Source organism: Mytilus trossulus, chromosome 14 (assembly GCF_036588685.1).
Source record: "Mytilus trossulus isolate FHL-02 chromosome 14, PNRI_Mtr1.1.1.hap1, whole genome shotgun sequence".
Classification (NCBI taxonomy): domain Eukaryota; kingdom Metazoa; phylum Mollusca; class Bivalvia; order Mytilida; family Mytilidae; genus Mytilus; species Mytilus trossulus.
Window position 1 is genome coordinate 71380764 of NC_086386.1, and position 27925 is coordinate 71408688.

A 27925-nucleotide genomic window follows, 5' to 3' on the forward strand; every position below is an offset into this window, starting at 1 on the left:
AAATTAGTATGGCGTTCATTATCACTGAACTAATATATATGTGGCCTTCTGCTGTTGTTTTTTCTATGGTTTCTTTGATACATTCCCCATTTCCATTCTCAATTTTATGTCTATTTCTTCAAGGGAGATTAGTGGAAGACCATTACATGTTGTTTTTGCAAGATTCGTTGTTTTAGTCATTAGTGTATAATTGTGTCGAAGGTAAACTTGCTAGGGAAATTAAATAAAAAATATTTGTATATGTAAAAAACAGGGATTTTGTCTTGAAATCATGCATTTAGTATTTAAATGAAGTGTTTATAATGCTATGGAATTTCTAGAAAATGAAATCATTTCACAGAAAAGAAGTAAACGCATTAAGTAGTCTGTCAAATACAAATTATTTAAAAGAAAGAGTAGAAAAAGCATTTAAAATTCTGGAAAAAACGTATTTAAAAGCAAATAATAATAACCTTCACTTTCAACTTCAGCCTCAAAGAATTAATTAGTTTGATTATTCTAATAAATTATGATTCAAAACTCAAAATGAAGGGCTTTGATTCAAAGAATAATTATTAAAACTTAACATTTAGATTTCAATTGATAATTTTTACTTTAACATATTAAGGTGTGTACCTAAATAATTGCATTTGCTTGTTTATGTGTTTATAACATTATGCCTATAAGTTCGTATTGTGCTTTTGTATATTATTTACAAAAAGAATGTACTATGAAATGATTAAATAAAATATTATTAATTAAAATAAAATCTTTTTCTTTATATTCAAGAAGATTTACCTGGATTTACATTAGTTCAGTAGTCTCGTGGGTGTGTTCCCATTTCGCCCTAGCTGTGAATTCAACGTAAAAAAAGGTAAAATTATAATACTTAGGCGATATGGGATTTGTACTGTGGCGAAATGTGAATTTAGATGAAAAAATTTAATAAACAAATTAAACCTCTGTGTTTTCATAACAAGATAAACAACATGTTATTATGGATTGTTTGTTACTTTTGGATTATTATTTTAATATTCATTTATGAAAAGACGATTTTAATGATTTAAAAACTTGTGAAATCAGAAAAAAAAATCTACAATAAAACATTAGTAAGTAGGAGGGTTGCTTCTTCTATGCTTTATTTAGAAAAAGTTTCAATTGTATAAATTGTATGCTTAGAAAATTCTAAATAATTCAATTATCTCTTTCACTGTTCAACACAAAAAGTTAAAAAGACAGAGAGAAACATAAACACAGACTTATTTACATATCTTACAGAAACTTTAATAAAATTAATAAAATAATAAATATTTTTTTCAAATTGTGTTAATTATATATGTAAGACTCAGATCGACGTCCGGTCTCTAATCGACGTATTATCCTCAAATTATACCCCCCTCTAACAGACATCCAATTTCGGCTCCTCTAATCGACATTCGTAATATCTATAGGGAACCTTATGTCCTGCAACAATGAGTCATTAAATGATAAAGTCGGCAATTAAAGGTCACGACATGAAACATATCAACATTTATTATAGAACTAAAAACTAACTTATATAAAACATGTAAGACATAAATCAACGACAAACAAAAAACAAAAAATCACCAGTTTGAAGGAAAACCTACACGATGGTACAACTGACTATACTCAGTATGATGATGCAGCATCTTACATCCTCAAACTTGGTAACTAAATTAACTTTGAACATTTTCAAATGTGTACATCAGTGTCTTGCTTTTCACCATATGTATAATAGTTTTATATATGTCTTTATTTATTCATTAAAATATGACATATTAATATCCAACTTGTCATCTCAAATAAGACTTGATTTATAAAATATAACACATGAGTAAAGAAAAACACTTTTTCAGAAAAAGAAGAGCAATTTTAAATACATATTTAAAAAGTGGGACACAAAAAAATGTTATATTCTCCTGAATAGTATTTAATGGTAGACTTTGACTTTCAAAATAAAAATATCAACCAATTGCAATACAAACAAAACATATTTTAATTACATTGTTTACAGAATCTCCTATTTCGCCTTAGTTAATTCTTGTGTATCTGAACAAATTTTCTGTTTGTCCTATTCATTTTTAGCCATGGCGTTGTCAGTTTGTTTTAGATTTATGAGTTTGACTGCCCCTTTGGTATCTTTCGTCCTCTTTTTGTACTAAGGAAAACAAGTATTAATGCTATATAATTATTTTGACAGCTAAGGCGAAATGAGAATAAGCCTTTTAGTGTTGTTACAACAGAACCCTATCTATTTCTATGGTTTATATAAACATTCTTGACACTCCTATATACAATTTTACTTTTTTACCTTTAAAGATCAAAATGTGAGAATAGCCAGACTAAACCAACACTTGAACAAAATATTAAAAATTATTATAAATTAAGGAATGTATCTCCCTCACGCAAAGCTCTGATTCCTTTCACGAATTTGGTAATACTTTTTGGACCTTTTGGATTATAGCTCTTCATCTTTTGGCCACGAGCATCACTGAAGAGACATGTATTGTCGAAATGCGCATCTGGTGCAACAAAATTGGTACCGTTGATTTTATTACTACCACTGGGTCGATGCCTCTGCTGGTGGACTATTAGTCCCCGAGGGTATCACCAGCCCAGTAGCCAGTACTTCGGTACTGGCATGAAAATACGGATTTTTTGTGTTATTAAAATTTGCTGTTACAAAATATTAAAAATTATTATAAATTAAGGAATGTATCTCCCTCACGCAAAGCTCTGATTCCTTTCACGAATTTGGTAATACTTTTTGGACCTTTTGGATTATAGCTCTTCATCTTTTATATATGCTTTGGATTTCAAATATTTTGGCCACGAGCATCACTGAAGAGACATGTATTGTCGAAATGCGCATCTGGTGCAACAAAATTGGTACCGTTGATTTTATTACTACCACTGGGTCGATGCCTCTGCTGGTGGACTATTAGTCCCCGAGGGTATCACCAGCCCAGTAGCCAGTACTTCGGTACTGGCATGAAAATACGGATTTTTTGTGTTATTAAAATTTGCTGTTACAAAATATTAAAAATTATTATAAATTAAGGAATGTATCTCCCTCACGCAAAGCTCTGATTCCTTTCACGAATTTGGTAATACTTTTTGGACCTTTTGGATTATAGCTCTTCATCTTTTATATATGCTTTGGATTTCAAATATTTTGGCCACGAGCATCACTGAAGAGACATGTATTGTCGAAATGCGCATCTGGTGCAACAAAATTGGTACCGTTGATTTTATTGAACTGATGGTTTTTGCCTCAAAACCGCAGGTTTACTCAGGTGGTAAAGGTGTAACACCGCTAATTAGGGCCCGGCCAGAAAGCACCAGAAAGTAGTACATATTTAACACACATAGTTCCTACGCATGACTGTAGCTTTCAAAATATGTAGAAATATTTAGGTATTTTTGGTATCAAATGAAAGCTGAAGAACTGGTGATCATTGTAGAACACTTTTGGACTTTTGATTTTGAATATTAAAAAAAAATGCACAACATTTTGTCTGTTTGTCAAATCTGAAGTACCTGTTTTGGTACATTCGAAGTTCCGGGAACCAGTTCTTTCTTATATGCCATTAAAGGTATGTTGATTTTTTCAGTACAAGACATCATAAAGTGTTGCTTTGAAATGCAATGATTGCCACTTTATTTGAACTTTAAACAAAAGAGGTGTGCCTACTTGAAACAGAGGAATTTAACATAGAAAGCAATGGAACCATTAATTAGTGGTGTACTTCCTAAACAGTTCTTGCCCTATAGCTGGCATAAAAGTAAAATGCAAGAAATCAATACGATGGCGTCCTTACAAACCGTAAACGAGCATGGTGCCTCAATTTGTACGATAAGTATATCACACAATATTTCAACTTCTGAGATAAGAATACGCAGACTTACTAGGCTAACTTTGAATACGTCAGTTTGCAGATAAGGTTGTTGGCCTCAAAGTACGATTCTTACTTCAACATGAAAGAGCTTCTGTGGTTAGGACTATTTACTTTTGTGCATTTCACAGAAGGTATATATAGTTATATCAATTATACTAGCAATATGACATATCTAAATGGTTAATAGGGGGTAGAAATATGGCAATCCCTTGATTACCTATCTTAGTTCATGTAGTAACTTAGGTGGGCGTCTGTTTAAATGCACGGGGTATGAATACATGCACATGTTCTGTGCGAATAGGGATGTCTATAATCTTGCATCTTAAAGAGAAAATGTCACGCCCTTTGCACTAAACGATTCTAACAAAGAAGGGGTGAAATATACCAAAGGTTCGACAGTCAAACTCAAAGATAAAAAATAAACTAACAACGTTATGGATAAAAATAAAAAGAACAAACAGACAAATAATATAACAAAATACACAAGATAGAAAACTAAAGACTAAGCAACACAAACACCACCAAAAACGGGAGGTGATCTCTATGAAAGGTCCCCAGATTGTTTACTTCCAGTCAAAATGTCTATCCCTATCCAGCTGAATATTGACATATTTTCAAAGGACAGTCCAAATTTTTTGCTCTTCATCTCGTTTAAACTATTCTTTCACTGTATACCAAGTCAGGAATATGGCCATTGTTATATTCTAGTTGTGTCTGTGTGTGTTTTACATTTTCACGTTGCGTTGTTTGTGTTCTCTTATTTTTAAGTGTAAATTCACATTGCGATAAGACGTGTCACGGTACTTGTCTATCCCAAATTCATGTATTTGGTTTTGATGTTATATTTTTTGTTATTCTCGTGAGATTTTGACTGATACTCGGTCCGTTTCTGTGTGTGGTACATTTTAGTGTTATGTCGTTGTTCTCTTATATTTAATGCGTTTCCCTCGGTTTTAGTTTGTAATCCCGATTTTGTTTTTTGTCCATGGATTTATGAAGATTGAACAGCGGTATACTACTGTTGCCTTTATTTATTGTATTAATTGTTGTGATGAAGTTTAAAATATTTGCCACTGAACATATATCAAACACAATCAATCAATCATTGATAATATGACATTTTCTTTCAAATCGATGAAAAACATTTAATTCCTTATAATTTTTTATGTGTGTTTTCTTTTTCGGAACCAGTTTTGAAATGATTAAGATGATGATAATGCTTAAAAGAGGGACGAAAAATACCAAATGGACAGTCAAACTCATAAATCTGAAGCAAACTGATAACACCATGGATAAAAATGAAAAAGACAAACAGTAAAAAAATAGTACATATGACACAACATGTCATATGTACTAAGTACTAGAAATGTGCATTGGCAAATTGATATGCTTAATCAGGACGATAACTTTATAAATTGTTATATGAATGAATACTCTGATTTGTGCTAAGAGTTTATTATTCAGTGGTTGTCATTTGTTGTAACGGTTAATAATTGTTTCTCGTTTTTAGCTCCTCTGTCCCGAAGGGCCAAGTGAGCTTTTCTCATCACTTGGCGTACGTCGTCCGTCGTCTGTCGTCGTTAACTTTTACAAAAATCTTCTCCTCTGAAACTACTGGGCCAAATAAAATCAAACTTTGCCACAATCATCATTAGGATATCTAGTTTAAAAATTGTGTCTTGTGTCCCGGCCAACAAATCAAGATGGCCGCCATGGCTAAAAATAGAACAAAAGGTGTAAAATGCAGTTTTTGGCTTATAACTTAAAACCCAAAGCATTTAGAGCAAATCCGAACAGGGGTAAAAAAATTTGTCAGGTCAAGATGAATCTGCCCTGAAATTTTCAGATGAATTGGACAACCGGTTGTTGGGTTGCTGCCCCTTAATTGGTAATTTTAAGGAAATTTTGCTGTTTTTGGTTGTGATCTTGAATATTATTATAGTTAGAGATAAACTGTAAACGGCAAAAATGTTCATCAAAATAAGATTTACAAATAAGTCAATATGACCAAAATAGTCAGTTGACCCTTTTACGAGTTATTGCCCTTTATAGTCCGTTTTTAACCATTTTTCGTAAATCTTAGTTATCTTTTACAAAAATCTTCTCCTCTGAAACTACAATGCCAAATACAATCAAACTTAGCCACAATCATCATTGGGGTATATAGTTTAAAAATTGTGTCCGGTGACCTGGACAACCAACCAAGATGGCTGCCATGGCTAAAAATAGAACAAAAGGGTAAAATGCAGTTTTGGGCTTATAACTCAAAAACCCAAGCATATAGAGCAAATCTGATTGGGATTGATATTGTTTATCATGTCAAGATCTATCTGCTCTAAAATATTCAAATGAATTGGACAACTGGTTGTTACAGTGCTGCCCCTGAATTGGTATTTTTAAGGAAATTTTGCTGTTTTTTGGTTTTTATCTTGAATATTATTATAGATAGAGATAAACTGTAAACAGCAAAAATGTTCAGCAAAGTAAGATTTACAAATAAGTCAACAGGACCAAAATGGTCAGTTGACCCCTTTACGAGTTATTGCCCGTTATAGTCCATGTTTAACCATTTTTCGTAAATCTTAGTTATCTTTTACAAAATTATTCTCCTCTGAAACTACAGGGCCAAATACAATCAAACTTGGCCACAATCATCATTTGGGTATCTAGTTTAAAAATTGTGTTCGGTGACCCGGCCAACCAACCAAGATGGCCGCCATGGCTAAAAATAGAACAAAAGGGTAAAATGCAGTTTTTGGCTTATAACTCAAAAACCCAAGCATAGAGAGCAAATCTGATTGGGATTGATATTGTTCATCAGGTCAAGATCTATCTGCTCTGATATTTTCAGATGAAATTTTTAATTGGACAACTGGTTGTTATAGTGCTGCCCCTGAATTGGTAATTTTTAAGAAATTTTGCCGTTTTTTGTCAATATCTTGAATATTATTATAGATAGAGATAAACTATAAACAGCAATAATTTACAGCAAAGTAAGACCTAAAAATAAGTCAACATGACCAACATGGTCAATTGACCCTCTAAGGAGTTATTGTCCTTTATAGTCAATTTTCAACAATTTTCATAAAATTTGTAAACTTTTACTAACATTTTCCACTGAAACTACTGGGCCTATCATTATGGATAATTGTACGCAGCAAGAATGTTCAATAAAGTAAGATTAACAAACACATCACCATCACCAAAACAAAATTTTGTCATGAATCCATGTGTGTCCTTTGTTGAATATTCACATAGACCAAGGTGAGCGACACAGGCTCTTTAGAGCCTCTAGTTTATATATATTAGGCATTTGGTTTTCTAAGCGGTTTCAGCTTTTAGGCCGTACTTTGACCTATATTTGTAAATAATGGTATATAAATTGTGACTGGGATGAGCAGTTTTTTCATTATCACTCATACCCATCTTCCTATGTATAACGACATGCTGAATGTAATTTTTAGGTGCTATTCAACAAAGTTACAGTCCACAAGAAGGCATATAATAGATATAGGAAGATGTGGTATGAGTGTAAATGAGACAACTCTCCATCCGAGTAACATTTTTTAGTTCATTTATATGTGTTGGGGTTGAGTATTATACTCATTTTCACTTAACTAGCATAGTAACATTATTTTATTTAGGGACCCTTTGAGGTCCACCTTCCGGGTGCAGGATTACTGTGTCGAAAACCCTTTGATGGCCTTCGGTCGTTTTCTGCTTTTAGGTCGGGTTGATGTCTATTTTAAATATTCCCCATTTCCATGCTCAATTTTATGTCAACTTGTCAGGACACACTATTCTGATTGTATTTACCGACTTGTATTGTCTATGCTCGTTCTCCTAATTTCCGCGTGCTTATAGGCAAAGCAGTTTTGCATTATTTGGTTTGACCCGGTCTGTCTTTAAACCCCGATCTCTCGCACTCAAGGAAGCATGCGACAAAGAAACCAGCATCAACCGTGCGCACATTTTAAGAATTCCGCGCATCATACAAATTGTACTTCGGGCAACGTTATTACACCCATAAAAGTTTCAAAAAGATGCAATCAATTCTTAAATGAATCCCTGACTATGGAGAAAGTGTTCCATGATAAAATTGACATTATACAAACTATAGCTATGTTACTATTTATAGGAAATTAAAACAACTAGTTGTTGCATAAAAAGGGGAAACCACCTTGCAAAACCAGTTTATAAAATATGATAAAAAATAGTTAAAAAATCTTAAATGGATTGAATACCTTAACATTATCGAACGAAGTTTGATATAATTTCACTAGTATTCTATGTTTTTGTACGTTCTCAATGCATTATGTTATGAATAATCTAAATTATCATTAAGTCCTATCGATCTTTTCTTCTCTGTTTGTTTTTCCCTGAAAAGGTTCAAATTTACAGGAAAGAGCAACATCCCGTCACGAGGTTGAACTTCTTATTGTAGCTGATTATAGTGCATATAAAAAGTAAGTTATATACAGTAATAATTACATTAGATGTATGTTTCATCATAATACATTATTCTGATTGGTTAACTGGTATTCAATTTTCAAACAATGAAGTTTTATAAAATAACTAAAATGCTTTTGAAATGATGAATCTATAAAGGGTTTTCCTGAATCATAAATAAGGGCGTTTTGTTGACACGTGATTGCCTTGGTGAGTGCAGAAAAATGTAGTGAATGTGATCTTTTCCACATTAAAACTGTGCAGAGCCTCAATGTTGGTTTTATCATAAGCAAGATACATAATTTTATGAATATACGGCACACTTACATGTGCTTTTCTTGAAAGTGTTTTAACAGTTGCAGTTGAACGTTAAAAATAATCAAACTTTTTTCTCTGTAAAAAAAAATGACTCTAAAAATTGCAAAACGATTCTATCTAATTTGCGGAAATGAACATATTAAAATGCTTATGATTGACAGCTGGTATGATAAAACGCCAACAACTGACACATCACAGACCAGACAAAGTGCGGCAAAGAATAACCTGAAAGCTTATATCGGGAGTCTTATAAAATCGGTATGTATTGCATAACATTAATAGTAAGAGATTAAGCAAACGATAGAAAAGAAAAAAGAGGAACATTAGATTACCCAATGCTCTGTGTTGAAAGACATACTTAGCCCAATAATGGTTTACCTTTAATGACGTGGATTAAAATTGTTGACATTGTCACTCTCATATCAAATTTCTTATATTTTCTCAAACTGTTTTGGTTCTTGAACAAGTGAACATTGACTATGAAATATTTAGCTCTGAGGGTTTAAGAAGTGCTCTACGTACGCACACAATTTATAAAGCGTTGTTTTCATTTCATATGAATTCAACATGCATAAGTATGAGGAAAAAAATATAAAACGTGTCTAACTTTGCGACATAGTAGGTTATTCATTATCATTCTCTTTTGGAATAGATGATAAGTATAAAAAGGAAGATGTGGTATAATTGCCAATGAGACAACTCTCTACAATGACCAAAATGACACAAAAATTAACAACTATAGGTCACCGTACGGCCTTTAACAATGATTAAAGCCAATATCGCATAGTCAGCTATAAAAGCCCCCAAAATGACAATGTTTAATATTAAACAAATCGAGAAAACGAACGGCCTTATTTATATAATTTTTTTTTTAACGAAGAACAAATATGTAACACATGTATAAACAAACAACAACCCCTGAATTACAGGCTTCTTCCTCGGGACAAGCACATGCATACATAATGTTTAGGGGTTAAAAATGTAAACGGGATCCAAACCCCCTTTAACATGGGACAGAGGTATAACAGTACGTCATAAGAATGAACAATAAAAATCAGTTGAAAAAGGCTTAACTCAACAAATGGACAAAAATACAAGTGGAGGCTTATTGTATTAACTTACTTGGTTCAACACCATTATCCAAATACAATGAAGTGTGTTTGTGTGCTTCTATGAAAAACGCAAGACACTAAGGAGAATGACTAGTTCCCGTTAGAAATCAATACGTGTAACTCATTACCATGATATTGCTCTGAATGATGATGTAATATTTGTCACTGGACATTAGGCATACATCAACTAAATTCTTATTCAGGCATTTTAATTTGAGTTTTCTGTTTGATGTAAGACACTTTTAGTATGCCTGCACTAAATACTATCATTTTCTTTTTACAGAGTAATATTGTTTATAAAAGCTTAGAGTCAAGCAATATATTTGTACAGATTAAACTCGTGGATGTTGTCGTTATGACAGTAGGTATTATTTTGTGAAATTCTCCTTTTATGCGCCGCCCGAAGGCGACCAATTCATTTCGTGCTTCCATTGTCCGTCCGTTTTGTCTGTCTTTCCGACTAATATTCGTTGCAAAACTTAAGCGGGCATTCGTTTCCTTAGACACATTATTCTATTATTTAGTTTCTACATGTATGACGCGGTAGGTTTCAAAGAATAAAACATTACATTGGACCTTATCATTGAATATCTGTCTTGATAACTATCAGATCACAAAGTTGAAGAGAATTGATGACCAAAAAAGCTAAAGTAATGCGTCAAATCAAGCAAAGACCATATAGCTTACGGATAAAAAAAATGATGATCTGAATTAGATTAACAGCCAATTTACCGAAAAATACCAAACAGACCATAGTTCATGACGGTAAAAGATTGTTGCCTACGGCATGTGAGTGACATACACCAACTGGTAGTTCAAAATCTTCATAATAACCTATTTACATGAACACGAACCAACAAATAGAAACACATCGAAATCATTAGTCTAGTTAACACCATCCATTTTTGTACATACATTTATGTGACTGTCATACGATTGTGAGGTTTAGCTAGCTATGAAACTAGGTGTAATCAATTCTACATAAGATAATGCCTGTACCAAGTCAGAAATATAACAGTTGTCATCCATTCGATTAATCTGTTTACACTTTTGATTTTTCCATTTGAATACGGACTTTTCATTTTGCATTTTCCTCGGAGATTGGTATTTTACTTTTTATACACACACGTACAAGTGCACTTAATGAAAAAAACATCATTATGTGAAATAAAAAAGTATTAAAAGGGAAAAAAAAACAACACACTTTTAATTATTTTTCGTGGGTGCAAATTTTCGTTGATCGCGAAAAACTTTCCCTTAAATTGATATGTGATTTCGTGGTTTTGCCAATTGGAAAGCTGACGTACAATCTGATAGAAAATTAGTAATTCTTTCATTATTCGAATTCGTGGTTAACGTGTACACCGTAAAACCACGAAAATTGGTATCCAACGAATAATAAGGAACCAACAGTATTTGATCAGTTAACAAATTTTATATTTTTTAATAATTTATATAACAGTATATTCACAATACTCCAACTTTTTATTCAAATCATTAGAAAAATTTCAAGAGAGATACAATCAATTCTACTATTAGAAGGTAGTAATTGTTTCAGAAACCTACAATGAATAAATAATCTGCCAAACTGTAAACTTTCATTACAGAGAGCATCGGATTCGCCCTGGACAGAAACAGTAAAGGTCCGAGCTTCACCGAAGTACCGGGTAGATCCTAACAAAGTATTACCTCTTTTCAAACCCAAATCTGTAGAGCTGCAATCAACAATTCCCCATGATCATGCTATGGTCTTTACAATGTAAGTGAATATTTGTAATTTTAAGTTCTAACGAGGTTCTGGCTCGGGTTTACAGAATAGATAATATAGAAATAATTATCCCCATGCTGGCCCTCTTGTATATATGGACATGAATTTCTAAAAGAAAACGGTATTATTTGAAACATCTGTCTTTATTGAAATTTTATACATGTATGATAAGGAATGATTGTAATATTTTTTTTCTGTTTTAAGAAATAACATAAAAATGTGGTGCACACTGAATAATCCGCGTAGCACCACATTTGTTTTTATGTTATTTCGAATTGACAGAAAACATTTACAGTCAATTCTTATCATAGATGTATAGTATTTCAATAAAGACAGATGTTTCAAATAATACCATTTGTTTTAGAATTTACTTTTGCAATCTATAAACAGTTTTTGTTTGAGAGAGAAAAAACGTACGCGCCATACTACATTGTATGATGTATACAGATATACATCAGACTAAGGCATAATTAAAACTAAGTTTCTTTCTGATATGCTTACAAAACGCAGCATTTGAATGAAGCATATTGAATACGATTTACGTATAACAATCATATATCATTACAATCGGGATTATTATTCTTTTGTTTTTTAATGTGTTCGGTTTCAAACCAATTTGAAAAAAAACACATTAAGTGGCAAGAAAATATTCATGCTTTATTCAGTATGGTTTTTTTTATATCATTTTTGAAGACCGGAAAGTTGATTATAATTGCTTCCATCAACTTATGTAAAATTGTGTGGATAGTTGTCATATTGTCACCATACGTCATCTCCTTATACTTATATTTTGTGTGTATTGCCTTTGTGTCATTGCTGTTTATGTTTGTTATAGGTATGCCCTAGATCATGGAGACAATCACACATTTTCAGGTATTACAATTGTTTTAGTATACACACCTACACATCTGCACATTATGCTGAATAGCATATATTATACAATGTTTGTCCAAACCCGATTGTTTATAGTGTTAAAGCAGTTTATTTCAAAATACGAGTTTAAATTATTGCGGTAATAGCCTTGTCGGATTTTTAACAATAATAAAACATTGCAATAATTTCGCAATTGACTGTCCCAGGCGCAATAATTCAGCTGGGTTAAACATGCTTTTCGTGATTTTGTTTCATTAAGATAAGACAATATTCATTCTAAAGCCCAATAAGTGGTCCATATTTGTAAGCCTTATAGTTGGAACATTTATTGTTAATACAGAACAATAGAAATTTATACAGAACAATTGAAGGTTCATGTGTTAATGCACTAAATATGCAAAACTAGACATTGTTGTTATGTCCCACATAGGATAATTGTGTGTTTCGGTCTGAGTGCCTGTTCATCCACCCGTTTATTAGTCTGTCCGTCCGTTCGTTCGTCCGTCTGTGCAGCTTCAGACTCAATTTTGTTATTAGGTTATTTTTAATGAAGTTGCAATATAATCAACTTGAAACTCAGTAGTACACATGCTCCAAAATCTGTCCATATTTAAAGCCAAATACTATCACTGACGCCAATGTACGGTCCACTGAACATAAGAAATGACAGTGCTGGTGGGGCACCCCGTACACTATGGATAAATATTATAACTTAATGTTTTGCACTTTAGTTTGGGCTGTGATCATGATGGTGATGGCAACTCCTGTAATAGTAAAGACGGATATGCCATGGCAACAAACTTTATCCTGGCAAATGTAAAGAAATGGACATTTTCGTCTTGTTCTGTAAATTACATCCAAACATATATATCTAGCTTGGACAAGTAAGTTAGTCGGTATTCAAACATATTAAATAAACAAAAAATTGTGATCAAATCTTTACCAGATATTGTGTCATCGAAAAAAAAGATGAACTTGCAGTTTTCGTTACATGTATGTGTTACTTCAACAGTGTCATCAGGTGCCGTGCAGATCTCTATTTTTTAAGTTGCAGTTATTCTTTTTTATACTTGTTTGTTAGCAGTTAAACGAAACAGTACAATGCAATTAGAAACAGATAGAAAACCACAAAAAGTAATAACTTTACAATATTTTACAAAATAACGTTTAGTTTGTGTATTATGTTTAAAAGTATTTACAGATACACGAATATTTGGTTGATAATTTTATAAGAGCAGAAGACATTAACTTGTTGTCTTAATTATTTCATTTTTACTTACTTGTATTTGGTAACCTCAAATGAAGAAAAAGAACACTTTGGGCAAAACATTAGATATCACATTTTTTGTTGAATTTCATATGAGTAATTGTTTTCCTTGCCATATTGGCTCAATCAAACCCAAATAGACTGTTATGTTATTATTATAGACAGCATAGGGACTGTTTGTTATCATCACAGAACAGACATCCGGACCCGTATGTGCTTAATACTACAAGTCTATGGTATGGACAGAGATATTCCGCAGACGAGCAATGCCGGGTGCATTATGGGGAAGATTCCTATCTTTGCCGAGTACGTGATTTATCAAGTAGTAACGCAATCCACATTGTGAAGATTGACTAAAACTAAAAACCAATTCAAAAAGGAAAACATCAAATGCAAAATCAAATTTCATTTCAAAGTTGTCTTATCGGGGCCTTTTAGAGCCTACTTTACGGAATTATATTTTCAATGGTATATTATGCAAATATTAAACTTGTACACATTTTTATTTAGGGGCCAGATGAAGTCCGCCTATGGGTGGATGATTTTTCTCCCTGCATTGAAGATCCATTGGCGGCCTTCGGTTTTGTTTTTTATTTACTCTTGGTTGGGTTATTGCCAATTTGACACATTCTACATTTCCATTCTCTATTTTATATATTTAAATTCAATGTTCATTTTAGGATAGGTACTACAAAGATTACACAACTATTTGCCTAAAACTGAAATGTTACGATGCTAAGCGAGATAGCTGTTATTACATAGATGGTGGTGATGGAACGCCCTGTGGAAACAAAAAGGTACACAGATATATTAAGAAGATCTGATATTAGTGCAAATGAGACAACTCACCATCAAAGTAACAATGTAAATAAGGTAAACCATTATAGGTTAAGAGACGGCCTTTAACATGGAGCCTTCTCTTTAAGTCGTGTTTAACACGACATATTTAACACTTTAACATTAAAAAAGGAACACTAACTCTGATGGTACTCCCTGTGGGAAAAAAGATAAAGGGATATAGGAAGATGTCGTATGAGTGCCAATGAGAAAACCCGCCATCCAAGTAAAAAATTATCAAGGTAACCCATTAAAGTTCAAGGTATGGCCTTCGACATGTAGCCTTTGCTATTAATCGTGTATAATAGTAACCATTTATATAAAGTAGACCAGTACTGGTAAAGGTACAGCCTTTAAAATGTAGCCTTCGCTATTAATCATGTATACTAGTAACACGACATATTTAACACTGTATTATTGAAGATGCAACACTAACCTCCTCTCTCTGATGGTACACACTGTGGGAACAAAAAGGTAAAGAGCTAATAAAGGAAGATGTGGTATGAGTGCCAATGAGACAACTCGCCTTCAAAGTCACAATTTATAAAATGTTAACCAGTATATGTCAAAATACGACCTTTACCATGTGACCTCCGCTTTTAATCGTGCATACGAGTAACCATATATAAAAAGTAATCGATTATAGGTCAAGGTACGACCTTCAACAGGGAGCCTTGGTTATTAATCGTGTATACTAGTAACCATATATAAAAAGTACACGATTATAGGTCAAGATACGGCCTTTAACATGGAATATTGCCAGTGGCTATTAATCATGTATACTAGTAACACGACATCTTTTATACTGTAACATTGAATATATCAATTCTAACCTCCTCATTCTGGATGGGGTTTCTTCAAATCTGTATTCTTAAATATTTAAGGCATTTTTCTATATTCTTTATAAACTTTATAAAAAAGAAGATGTGGTATGATTGCCAATGAGACAACTATCCACAAAAGACCAAAATGACACAAACATTAACAACTATAGGTTACCGTACGGCCTTCAACAATGAGCAAAGCCCATACCGCATAGTCAGCTATAAAAGGCCCCGATAGGACAATGTAAAACAATTCAAACGAGAAAACTAACGGCCTTATTTATGTAAAAAAAAATTGAACGAAAAACAAATATGTAACACATAAACAAACGACAACCACTGAATTACAGGCTTTGTAAACTTTGCCTGTTATCCCAATTCTAGATCAATTATAAATTTTTGTATTCTGTATTTTTTGTGGCTTATTTTTTTTCTATTCCTTAGATTTTAGGTCCTTTATTTTAAACGATTTAGCCATCTATTCTGTAATTTCCACCAGTAGACTTCATATACACAATTAAAAAATTATCTTACCTCACAATGTTTGAAACCCAAACTTTCTCCTTTGTGTGTTGTTGCTTTTTTTTTTAAAGAATACAAAATACTTTGATGAATATGCGAAACTGCGTAACATAAACGATTTTGTTTAGTTTGCTAGTTAATTTTTACGTAGGTACTTAGTGCTTTAACTACTGAATCCTTTTGTTCTCACAGTAGTTTTTTTCATTTGTTGCAGTGGTGTATTTCTGATGTTTGTGTACATGATGACCATGCACCCTCGGTTTCAGGTAAACAGAGTTTATTCAACTTTATATTTGTTTCATCAATGTAAGATACAATTGTAGTTGGAAAAAAATGTAATTGATGTACATAATTACCTTATAAAGTGTTAACACTTTTGGTTCAGGTAAAATTGAACTCGGTTATTTCGGTTCGTGTACATTCGTGGTCTTTCAAGTACTGTATTCGGTTTTGAGTATTTCTTGCCATAATGAAGGGGTATAAAACAAAAACCCGCTTCGAACACATCAACTTTTAGTAAATCAAAAATCTTCAATCTGCATATGGAAAAATGAATGTTGGATAATAAATAAACTCATCATAGATACCAGGACTAAGTTTTGTATATACGCCAGACGCGCGTTTCGTCTTCAAAAGACTCATCAGTGACGCTCGAATCCAAAAGAGTTAAAAAGGCCAAGTAAAGTACGAAGTTGTAGAGCATTGAGGACCAAAATTCCTAAAAGTTTTACAAAATCCAGCTAAGTTTATCTATGCCTGAGGTAGAAAAGCCTTAGTATTTCAAAAATCAAGATTTTGTAAACAGTTAATCTATAAATATACATGTGTAACCATATCAATGATAATTCATGACAGCACAAAAAACGAAAATAACACAGCAACAAAAAATCTCATAAACACATCTAGAAGGCGTCAAACGGGTTTTAACGTTAGACAGAGGAAAAGGGGAAAGGCATCAAGAGGCAAAAAAACACATGAACTGATGATAACAGAAAATATAATGGCCATTACGAAACATATCTGTATGATCATTACTAAGTAACGGTACAATATTTGAGAAAACCAACCCAAATCTTATAAAAAAATACTTGACTGATCGTGTGAATAAGCTTTGCTTGCAAAGATCACACAACGGTTCATTGGTCAATGGGTCCGATCTACTTTTTCTTTTCGAACATTCTTATGTCAGATCCTTGTAATCGAACCTTGGTCACGTGGTCTGTATTTTTATCAGATTGGTCACATGATCTGTGTTTTTTATTAGATTTGTTACATGATCTGTGTTTTTTATCAGATTTGTCACGTGATCTGTGGTTTTTTTTTCAGACTGGTCACGTGATCTGTGTTTTTTTTGTCAGATTGGTCACATTATCTTTGTTTTATCAGATTGGTCACATGATATGTCACATGACCTGTGTTTTTATCAGATTGGTCACATGATCTGTGCGTTTATTAGATTGGTCACATGATCTGTGAGTTTATCAGATTGGTCACGTGATCTGTGTTTTTATCAGATTTGGCACATGATCTGTGTTAACCAAGTCGGTTAAAAAGTCTACCAGATTGAATTCAAATTCTAACAACCATGATGATGCACTCAAACTGGAGTTTTTACAATATTTGTAAGAAATAAATAATATAGAATAATGGAGTTTAAAGTCATATGAAACCTCAAATAAAATTTAAAAAATATGAAGCATTTGTTTCATCAATGTAAGATACAATTGTAGTTGGAAAAAAATGTAATTGATGTACATAATTACCTTATAAAGTGTTAACACTTTTGGTTCAGGTAAAATTGAACTCGGTTATTTCGGTTCGTGTACATTCGTGGTCTTTCAAGTACTGTATTCGGTTTTGAGTATTTCTTGCCATAATGAAGGGGTATAAAAAAAACCGCTTCGAACACATCAACTTTTATTAAATCAAAAATCTTCAATCTGCATATGGAAAAATGAATGTTGGATAATAAATAAACTCATCATAGATACCAGGACTAAGTTTTGTATATACGCCAGACGCGCGTTTCGTCTACATAAGACTCATCAGTGACGCTCGAATCCAAAAGAGTTAAAAAGGCCAAATAAAGTACGAAGTTGTAGAGAATTGAGGACCAAAATTCCTAAAAGTTTTACAAAATCCAGCTAAGTTTATCTATGCCTGAGGTAGAAAAGCCTTAGTATTTCAAAAATCAAGATTTTGTAAACAGTTAATCTATAAATATACATGTGTAACCTCTGATTTTGTCGTAATGATACAAATCCAAACATTCTTATGTCAGATCCTTGTAATCGAACCTTGGTCACGTGGTCTGTATTTTTATCAGATTGGTCACATGATCTGTGTTTTTTATTAGATTTGTTACATGATCTGTGTTTTTATCAGATTGGTCACATGATCTGTGAATTTATCGGATTGGTCACGTGATCTGTTTTTTATCAGATTTGTCACGTGACCTGTGTTTTTTTCCCAGATTGGTCACGTGATCTGTGTTTTTTTTTTGGTCAGATTGGTCACATTATCTGTGTTTTATCAGATTGGTCACATGATATGTCACATGACCTGTGTTTTTATCAGATTGGTCACATGATCTGTGCGTTTATTAGATTGGTCACATGATCTGTGAGTTTATCAGATTGGTCACGTGATCTGTGTTTTTATCAGATTTGGCACATGATCTGTGTTAACCAAGTCGGTTAAAAAGTCTACCAGATTAAATTCAAATCTAACTACCATGATGATGCACTCAAACTGGAGTTTTCACAATATTTGTAAGAAATAAATAATAGAGAATAATGGAGTTTAAAGTCATATGAAACCTCAAATAAAATTTAAAAAATATGAAGCATTTGCTATGGTTATTTTTCAAATTGATAGTTTTCATTATAAAACTTATGTACATGATATTATTAAAATACTTTTTTCTGAAATTTCTGAAATTTGTCCATATTCAAATGAGATTGCCTTTATCTAAGTGTTTGCTTCCAGGAACAAGTTCGACGACATATTTGCCGTATGCAAATAACCTCAGCGTGACCCAACTCGTAAAAGTTCATTGATTGCAATACGCACTGATCTGTTATTGAAATAAAATATTATCTGATTGCACATGTATTTCACGTGCTCAATATCCATGCTTCATTGTTGATTGTTTACTATAATGTGACAATCGGTAAACTTTGATAGTCTAAAGAATAATAAGGAATATCAAAGAATGATAGATGATAGAATGAATGATGTGCGAAACAAAGATCATATAACGTGTATAATTACTGATAAGTCAAAAGTAAAATCATTTTTAATAGAAATTTGCAGATGTTTAGTGGTATATTATGATTGCCCAAAACATGTTACCCCGCCGCTATTTGCGCCTGTCACAAGCCAGGAGCCTATATCATTTTTTAGCATTGCTATTTTCTTTTGTTTATCTTGGTTCATTTACATGTTTCGGAGTTAAGTCACACTGTTGTTAAATAGGCCAGCCGAAGCCTGACACCGAATGCGGGATTTGGTTGTTGTGTTGAAAAACCCATTAGCGGTCTATGGCTGTTTTCTGCTCTTTGGTTGGGTTAATGTCTCTTTTTACTTGTTTTTGCTTTCGGACTTTTCTCATCTGTGCGTCGCTGGTTGGTCTGGTGTGGACGAAACGTTCGTCTGGCGTATTAAATTTAAACCTGGTACCTTGTGTTAGCTATTATTCGTGTGTTTCTCTGTCATATATGTTTTCCCATTTAATTGAATGGGAGTCATGTCATGTAATGTTATTATAGTAATGTTATATTTAAAATTACCATTAAAGGGGGAGGTTCGTCATGCCACAAAACCAGGTTCAAACCACCATTGTTTCTTAAAATGTGTGTACCAAGTCAGGAATATGGCCATTGTTATATTATAGTTCGTTTCTGTCTGTGTTACATTTTAATGTTGTGTTTCTGTTGTGTTGTATGTATCCTCTTTCCAATATTTGATGCATTTCCCTTAGTTTTGATTTGTAACCCTTTTTTTCAATCGATTTATGAATTTCGAACACCGGTATACTACTGCTGCCTTTATTTGACACATGATACTTTGTTTCTATTTTTGATTTTTCAAGTTAAGATATGAAATGGTAATCATTACCATAACATAAAGAAGCTATCAAATTGGGAAATCTTACGAACATGATATTTTCAAATTGTATAACCAGCTTGTAACATATCAGTGCTACACAGTGAGGCAGCTCTCCAATGGGGACCAAATGACATTAAGGTAAACTTCATTCCAGATTTTTTGTATTACTTTTTTCTTTGCAAAAACCAGAAATGAAATACTAACTATAACTGTTAATTTTAATGAAGGAAAGGAAATCGTAATGACAAACATTCAATATGTTAAAGCTGGTAATGAAACACCAAAGAACATAACAATAAAATCCTGTTTGCGGAATCATTTATCTCAGCGTTTTGTGTTTTTAGATTCTTGTCCTGTCGGCGATCAGACAGGTGTTGTTAAAAATGGTATGACGTGCAAACAATTGGTTAGTTCCGATCCAAACGAATGTTATGCGCATGGCATTAAGTACAAATGTTGCAGCTTATGCGCAGGCAGCGATCAGCATGGCAACACTATAAGCATAGACCAACAATGTGTTAAAAGACATGGACAAGGCTCGTATCTTTGCAGGGTAAGAATCGTTTAATTAATCTTTCATTAGAAAGTACTCTTTTAAGCTAACAGAACCCCGGCGCCACGGCGATTTCGTTGCAGCGAGCTTGCCTCCAGTCAAGAAGGTCGACAAGGATTAATAGCACAAGAAGGAACACTTAAAAAAAACGTAATAAAAACTTGAACAGCACTCCCCCTTATTTAAATTTTGAAGTCCTCAAAATAACCAATTTCGAAGAAAGACCCCTTTAGAAGTTATTGAAAAAAAAACAGTAAATGTTTAGTGCAAAACATGGTGACCTTAAAAATGTCAGCAAAACAAAAACATAAAAAAATAAAAACCAATTCTTCAGAGAACAATTGAAGGTCTTTCCACTTCGATAATAGGAATGACATTTAAAAAAACGATGTTAGAAAATGTCACTCCTTGTAAAGTTGATGTAATTTGGTACTTCAAACTCATATAAAAAATTAAGATGAATTAGGTATATGCGGAAGACTTAATTGTTTTATAATGAACAAGAAAGAATTTTTAGAAAAGGTCAAAATCTACAACGTGAAAATTACCTTTGACCTTTCTTCAATTTCAAGGTCGTAGGTTCATGATCTCAAATCAAAAGACCCAGGTCAATCACTTGTACGTTTGTGGAGTGGAGAATTGACGACTTCAAATACAAAAGGGGAGAAAACTCCTTTAAAAGAGGGACGAAAAATCAAAAATAGAAACAAAGTATCATGTGTCAAATAAAGGCAGCAGTAGTATAAGGGTTGACCAAAACACTTTTACTGAAATAGGTTGAAGTTGCGCCTTATTGGATACAGTTATTTGGCAAATACATCATAGCATTAATTGTAACAGTTTCTTTTGAAAAACGATAACAAGCAAAATTCTAAATTAAACATGACCTTGACCTTTGACTTTGACCTCAATTTCCTTCAAATGGGCAAAGAACGTCATATGAAAAGACGGTAGGCCTCTACGACGTATACCGTATAAATTTATTCAACATATCGTCTGTCTTTCAAAGAAAAATTACTCCCATAAGATGTCTTCCAATTACTACAATTTGCTTAAAACAGTGTGTTAAAATCTTTTACGCTTTAAGAGATATATTGATAACAAGAAAAAGGGGACGTGGGGAGATAACTCATATAAGAACAAGTGTTCGGTAACACAAGGTGATTTTTGAAGTCCCCATCACTGTACCACATCATTGGCCAGAAAAAAACGTTCGAAAAGTTTTAAAACAAAAAAGCATCTCAGACGGCAGAAGAAAAAAAAATAATCAGAAGAAAACCGAAAAGTGGAGGGACCTCATACACAAATAACTAATATAAAAAAGAAGATGTGATATGATTGATAATGAGATAACTGTCCACAAGAGACCAAAATGACACAGACATTAACAATTATAAGTCACAGTACGGCCTTCAACAATGAGCAAAGCCCCATACAACATAGTCAGCCATAAAAGAACCCGAAATGACAACGTAAAACAATTCAAACGAAAAAAATAAAGGCCTTATTTATATAAAAAAAAATGAACGAAACACAAATATGTAACTCATTAACAAACGACAATCACTGAATTACAGGCTCCTGACTTGGGAAGGCACATACATAAATAATGTGGCGGAGTTAAACATGTTAGTGGGATCCCAACCCTCCCCTAACCTGGGACAGTGGTATAACAGTACTACATAAAAAAGAAACTGTTTTATTTTTTCCGAGTGAAAAAGGGAAATTTAAAATAAACTTTTTATTCAAGGGAACACATCGGTACTCAGCAGCAAATTATTCCTCGATGGTGTGTTCGGACCTTATGTGTAACGATCCCACCAGGAGTAATTGGTGTTTGTCATCGTCTGCTGATGATAGAACCACGTGTGGCGATAAAAAGGTAAGTGACCTCAAATTAAATGAAACGATCCCATAAGGAGTATTTAGTGTTTATCATCGTCTGATGATGATAGAACCACGTGTGGCGATAAAAAGGCATGGGACCTCCAATCAAATGTAGAATGATAACAATGATAATAAAAATGAGGAATGTGTCAAAGAGACAACACACCAACAGAAGGGCAGATAACAGCTGGAGACCACCAATCTTCGCACGGAAAACATCCCTTTTTAATCAAAATTAAAGTGTTCAACTATAACTTCAATTTCCGGCGCAGAGTTCATATCCGTTCCATATATGCTTTGCAATACTGCACTTAATATGACACATTGAGTGTAGTGTTACGAAGTATTGAACGGAACGGATATGTGATCTCTGCGCCGGAGATTGCTATAACTTAAGTAATTATGATGGTGTGGATGGGGGTTAACAGAATAGATTTTTATTGATGGTTGCTGTAAAAATCTAAATTGCCTTGATACAGCGGAACGACCTGAATAGGTACAATGAACAATGTATTTATTTTGTTTGTTTAACAGGGAGAGCATGTAATCAATAATTTTTTTGCATGCTGTGTCTACCGATTTCAGGAGTACGGATATCATTATCAGCATGTATATGGTATGTTGTAAATTGTGTTTTTATTTTCTAATTCCAGTGGTGCATCAACAAAGTGTGTGTACATGACATTGCAGCTCCTACTATGCAAGGTACTGTATTGTACAGCAAACTACATTTTCTTTACAGCCGACCAATTTAGTACATAATTATGAACACTTTATCGACTCTTAGAAAAATGTTCTTTATTAGTTCTAGTTTGTTTATTGTATCGCCTTCAACTTTCAAAGTGCAAGTCCCCGTTAATTATTTAACACATTACTTTAGATGTAAGGTTGAAACCTTCTCAGGCAAAGTCGACCTTCGCTGAAAAAATATTTAAATTTAAAAATTGTTCCGATTTTTTTTTATTAATGCGAATAATGCGACGGGTGATTAAGTATCTCAATATCAAGAACTCCTATATTAATAACTGAAACATTGACCTGAATCCATTTTTCCCCTTCGAAATTGCAATAACTAAACGCATGTCAGTCAAATGGAATCCTTGAAAGATCGCAATCATAAATACACGCAATAATTTTTGGTTTTAAAGTATTCCTTTGGTCGTTCAATTCTAATCTTCTCTCCGTTAATATACGTCACATGCTTATATGAGTGTTTTTGCGCTGATGATGATCAATTTAGAAAAGGAAATTATAAAGTGTTATTTGTTTTTTTCTGGCGATAGCAAACAATCATGGATCAGCCTACCTTTCGTCCATGTGTCGGTGTGTTATCAATAATTAGGTTCAGTTTGTGGTAACTGTAACTTAGACATTAATATCTTTGTCAAATATCATAGCATATTAATCTATTGCAATAAAAAATCATAATATATAATAAAATTTGTAGATTTAGCTAACTAAGTCCTTATATTTGTATAAAGTAACATTCGTTTATAGTGGAAAATTATTTTAAGGTTGAATAAGCTACACTTAAAAATTGCTCGCCGGTCCCTTTCGGTGATTACCATTAGATAACGACATTTCTCAGTATATTTATAGCAAAACCGGTTTAAACCAAATCACAAGTACGCGTTAAGATCCGACCAAATACCTATTTCCCGATATGGTCAGGTAAAATTGATAAAATATGTATAGAATGTCATAACGAATTTAGATTATGATATATTCTGTGCTGAAATGAAGTATCAGTAGCCAGCAATTGACCTGAATTATCATTGATACGGTCATATTTATAAATTAAAGGTTAACAAAATTTTAGAATTCTTTGAAATACTAACATACTGAGGATTTTGTACCTCAGGAATAGATTACCTTAATTGTTGCAAAACTTAGGCATTTTGGTCCTGAATGCTTTTCAACTCTGTACCCCATTTAGCCTTTTTAACTATTTTGGATTCGATGGTCACAGAAGTGTCTATTGCAGACGATACGATCGCCTGGCTAACGTACAAAATTCAATCCTGGTATCTATGATGAGTTTATTTCTATCATTTTTTGCGAATTTAGACAAATTATGTTTTTATTCCGCCAAATTTTATATGTACCTTTCCAAAGTCAGGAGCATGTACCAAGTGTTTGACTTTGTTGCTGTTTCTCATATATAATTTTGTTTGTTTTTATGGCATAGTTTGTTCTACACTTTACCTTTGCATCAATGTCACAAGTAAGGGGAAGGGTTGGCGCAAAAGCAAGTTCAAATCCGCTGCATTTGTTAGCACCTTTTCTATGCCAGAAGAATGTTGTTCAGTTGTCGCCGTTTCTTGATATGGTTCACAAGTGCTTTTTGTTTTTTTTATTTAAAGAATAAACTGTTGGTTGCCCTGATAGAATTGTTTTACACTATCCGTTATTGTGCCCATTTGTAGCTTGATTTACGGTGTCAGACAAGTCTCCGTGTTAAAAACCATTATTTGGCCTATACATGTTTACTTTTTACACATTTTTTACTTAGATGGAGATTTGTTTCATTCGTACCAATACCAAATCTTCCTATTTCTATTTGCAGACTTTTTTTTACCAAAGCTAAACAAAAAATAATAAATATATTTTTTGTGAAATTTTTGTTTTTGTTCTCAATATAAACATGTATTAGCTAAGCACAACTATAACAATATTTTACTACTTAATTTTCCTTGTAAAACCATCATCAAATATTACCAGAGTAGGACTTTTTTCATAATAGAGAATATTTTATTTATCTTATTTAAATCAGAATACAATACAAAAAAAAATCTTTAATTCAACTATCTGCATCAAAACTCATATCTAGAAGTTATTATTGATAAAATATTTTCGGTATTTACTTATTATTTTTAGATTCCTGTCCATTTGGGGACCAGTCGACTGGTATCGCAGCTCATGGTCTCACTTGTGCTCAGATAAAACATCCAGAGCATCACTGGCGTTGCTATGACGACCATACAAGAAAAAAGTGTTGTGAAACCTGTCAATCTATTTTACGAAATGACAAAGGTACATGTGTACATGTGTGTTTGCTTTTGTATGTACTTGAGTGTATATGTTTGATATGATTTTCTTTATCATTTCATTAATTTTTTTATAATCAAGGGTCTGAACTGAAACAGAAAGGGGTGTTTTCATCTCTTTATTTTTTCTTTTATTAATGTCATATTTTTTTCTTTATATTTGCACCTTCGTCTTATTTCAAAATTGTCATGACGGTATTTTTTCTATTTTTTATTTGTCTATCCCCTTTTTGTGCATTTAGACCCTCATAAGTAACAGATAAAATGACACAGCTTTAAACTAAATGTAGCTGCAATTCAACACAATTAAGTGAACATTAATTAGAAATCAGAAGTGTGGAAAACTACTATTATAGTATAAACGTTTTTGATTTTTTTGGAAATACCAAAAAACAAAAATTACAAATTTGAAGTAGTTTGGTAAAATTATATAATACATTCGATATGAATATTTTCCATACCCTTTATGTCGTGTATTATATTGTCTTGCAATTTCGAAACAATGACTGACGCTAATACATTTCGCAAACGAATGAATTCGGGAAATTTCGGAAAGCCGAAGGCCATACTTCGGAAGTTGATTGGTTGTTGTCATTCTCATTACGCAAAGCAGTTAATTACTTACTATTTTGACAGGATGTGAATATGGAGACAAGAGTGATTGGTGCCAAACAAACATAGCCTCACAAAACGATAAACAGATGTGTTACTGGGGACATAATGCAGATTTATGTTGCGGTTCGTGTTCTAAATATGGGAATATGGCACATCATGGTACGTAACGTTTATTTCGCATATTTGAGACTTCATTTGTCCTGCCTTCATACATTGTAACACATTGTTCGTCATTAGTTGTTTTAAAATGGTCAAAATGTTGGCAAAATTTATTTTCAAAATGCATCTGACTTCATTCATTTTGTCATTTAAGTAGTTAGTGTTTAGGTTATATACAAAAGAATAGTGCTTACAAACAGTTTTCATCCCGAAATAAATAATCATGACAAAATTGGAAGCTATGATGCCTTATTCGGAATTTAAAATTTCAAGTAATGCAACTCACTTTATTGATATGTTATGACTAAAAGGTCCATTGGGCCAGGTGTAATTTAAATAAACTATTTCAATATTGTAAATATTTTTATTATACACAATGTCACTATTATAAACATATTTGTATTGTTATATATGATATGAATATAAAGGATAATTATGTATATTATGATACTTATTTTGTTAAAAATAAAAATATGAGTTTGGTAACATATGCAAACATTTGTGAATAGTTTTAATATAAACGGTCGTGTACTTTCAATTCAAATAATAATTCAATAATAAACAGAACTTTGAAAGATTACTATTGCTTGAAATAATAGGTTGAACGTAAAGATGAAACCTTTCTGTTTCTAGTATAAAAAAGAAGATGTGGTATGATTGCCAATGAGACAACTATCCACAAAAGACTAAAATGACACAAACGTTTACAATTATAGGTCACCGTACGGCCTTCAAACCCAAATGCCGCATATAGTCAGCTAAGAATGTTTAATCAAGCAATCGTGTAATCTCTGATGAATTCGTTTCTATCCGTACGGAATCGAAACACGAAGTTTATATAGCTGAACATATATTTGAAAATCGTTTTCAACAGGTTGTGAATATGGTGATAAACAAAGTGGATGTGTCTCATCAAGATGTTCCCATTATAGTTCCAGCCACAGAGGAAAGTGTTGTGAAACATGCTTGAGTGCTCCTGTTATAGGATGAAAATTCAATGGAAAAAAATATTAAAAAATAATTTTCGTTCATGGTTTTATTTAAAGTTAACAGCGCATTAATAATTTGAAGTGAACCCAAACGATATTGTATGACCCAATGTTATAAGCCCTTATTAAGTATTCCCATAGAGCAATATTAAAAGTGTTGATAAATACAACATGTAAAACTCGACATGATTTTGATGTAAAGGGTAAATAATTTCTCGTAAAATTAAAATTGAAAGTTAAAAAAAATGGAATCAAACCTACATATAGATTTTTTGTAACAATTTCAGTAAAAAAAGGTTGCCCGTAGCTTATTTTCATATTTTTGTCCAGCGGCACAGGCATATGGAGTTTATTTTTGTCTCAATTTATACTTTTTTCTAGAGCTAGCTCAAGGTACGATGATGCTAACACAGGGCTATGCATCAATCAAATTACGGTCATCACTGAAGAAATTTTACGGTCGCCATCATGAGCTGATTGGCCATTATGACAAAATTGAGTGTCAGAAATCATATCTGATATTCTTCCTCGGTCATAATAACCTTCCATTCTTACCGAACTGAACAAAGAAATAACACTTTGGGTGCGTATTCGGTGCAGGAAATGCGTACCATTCGGAGCACTTGATTTCACTCCCAGTTCTAAGTGGAGTTCGTGTTATTTCTTTTTTTTATAATTTATAACTGTTGATGTACA

The 27925-nt window shown here is 32.8% G+C and overlaps 1 protein-coding gene across 1 annotated transcript; it reads left to right on the forward strand.

Moving 5' to 3' along the window:
* Window positions 1-3932: 3932 nt before the first annotated feature.
* On the forward strand, window positions 3933-27236 carry LOC134698033 (A disintegrin and metalloproteinase with thrombospondin motifs 3-like). The gene is made up of 16 exons (XM_063560323.1): window positions 3933-4030; window positions 8287-8365; window positions 8828-8924; window positions 10062-10139; window positions 11386-11537; window positions 12382-12489; window positions 13151-13303; window positions 13848-13992; window positions 14367-14483; window positions 16084-16135; window positions 20324-20532; window positions 22283-22414; window positions 23073-23124; window positions 25297-25452; window positions 26103-26240; window positions 27115-27236. The coding sequence occupies exons 1-16, from the start codon at window positions 3979-3981 to the stop codon at window positions 27228-27230; spliced, it is 1836 nt and encodes a 611-aa protein (XP_063416393.1). The 5' UTR covers window positions 3933-3978; the 3' UTR covers window positions 27231-27236.
* Window positions 27237-27925: the final 689 nt, after the last annotated feature.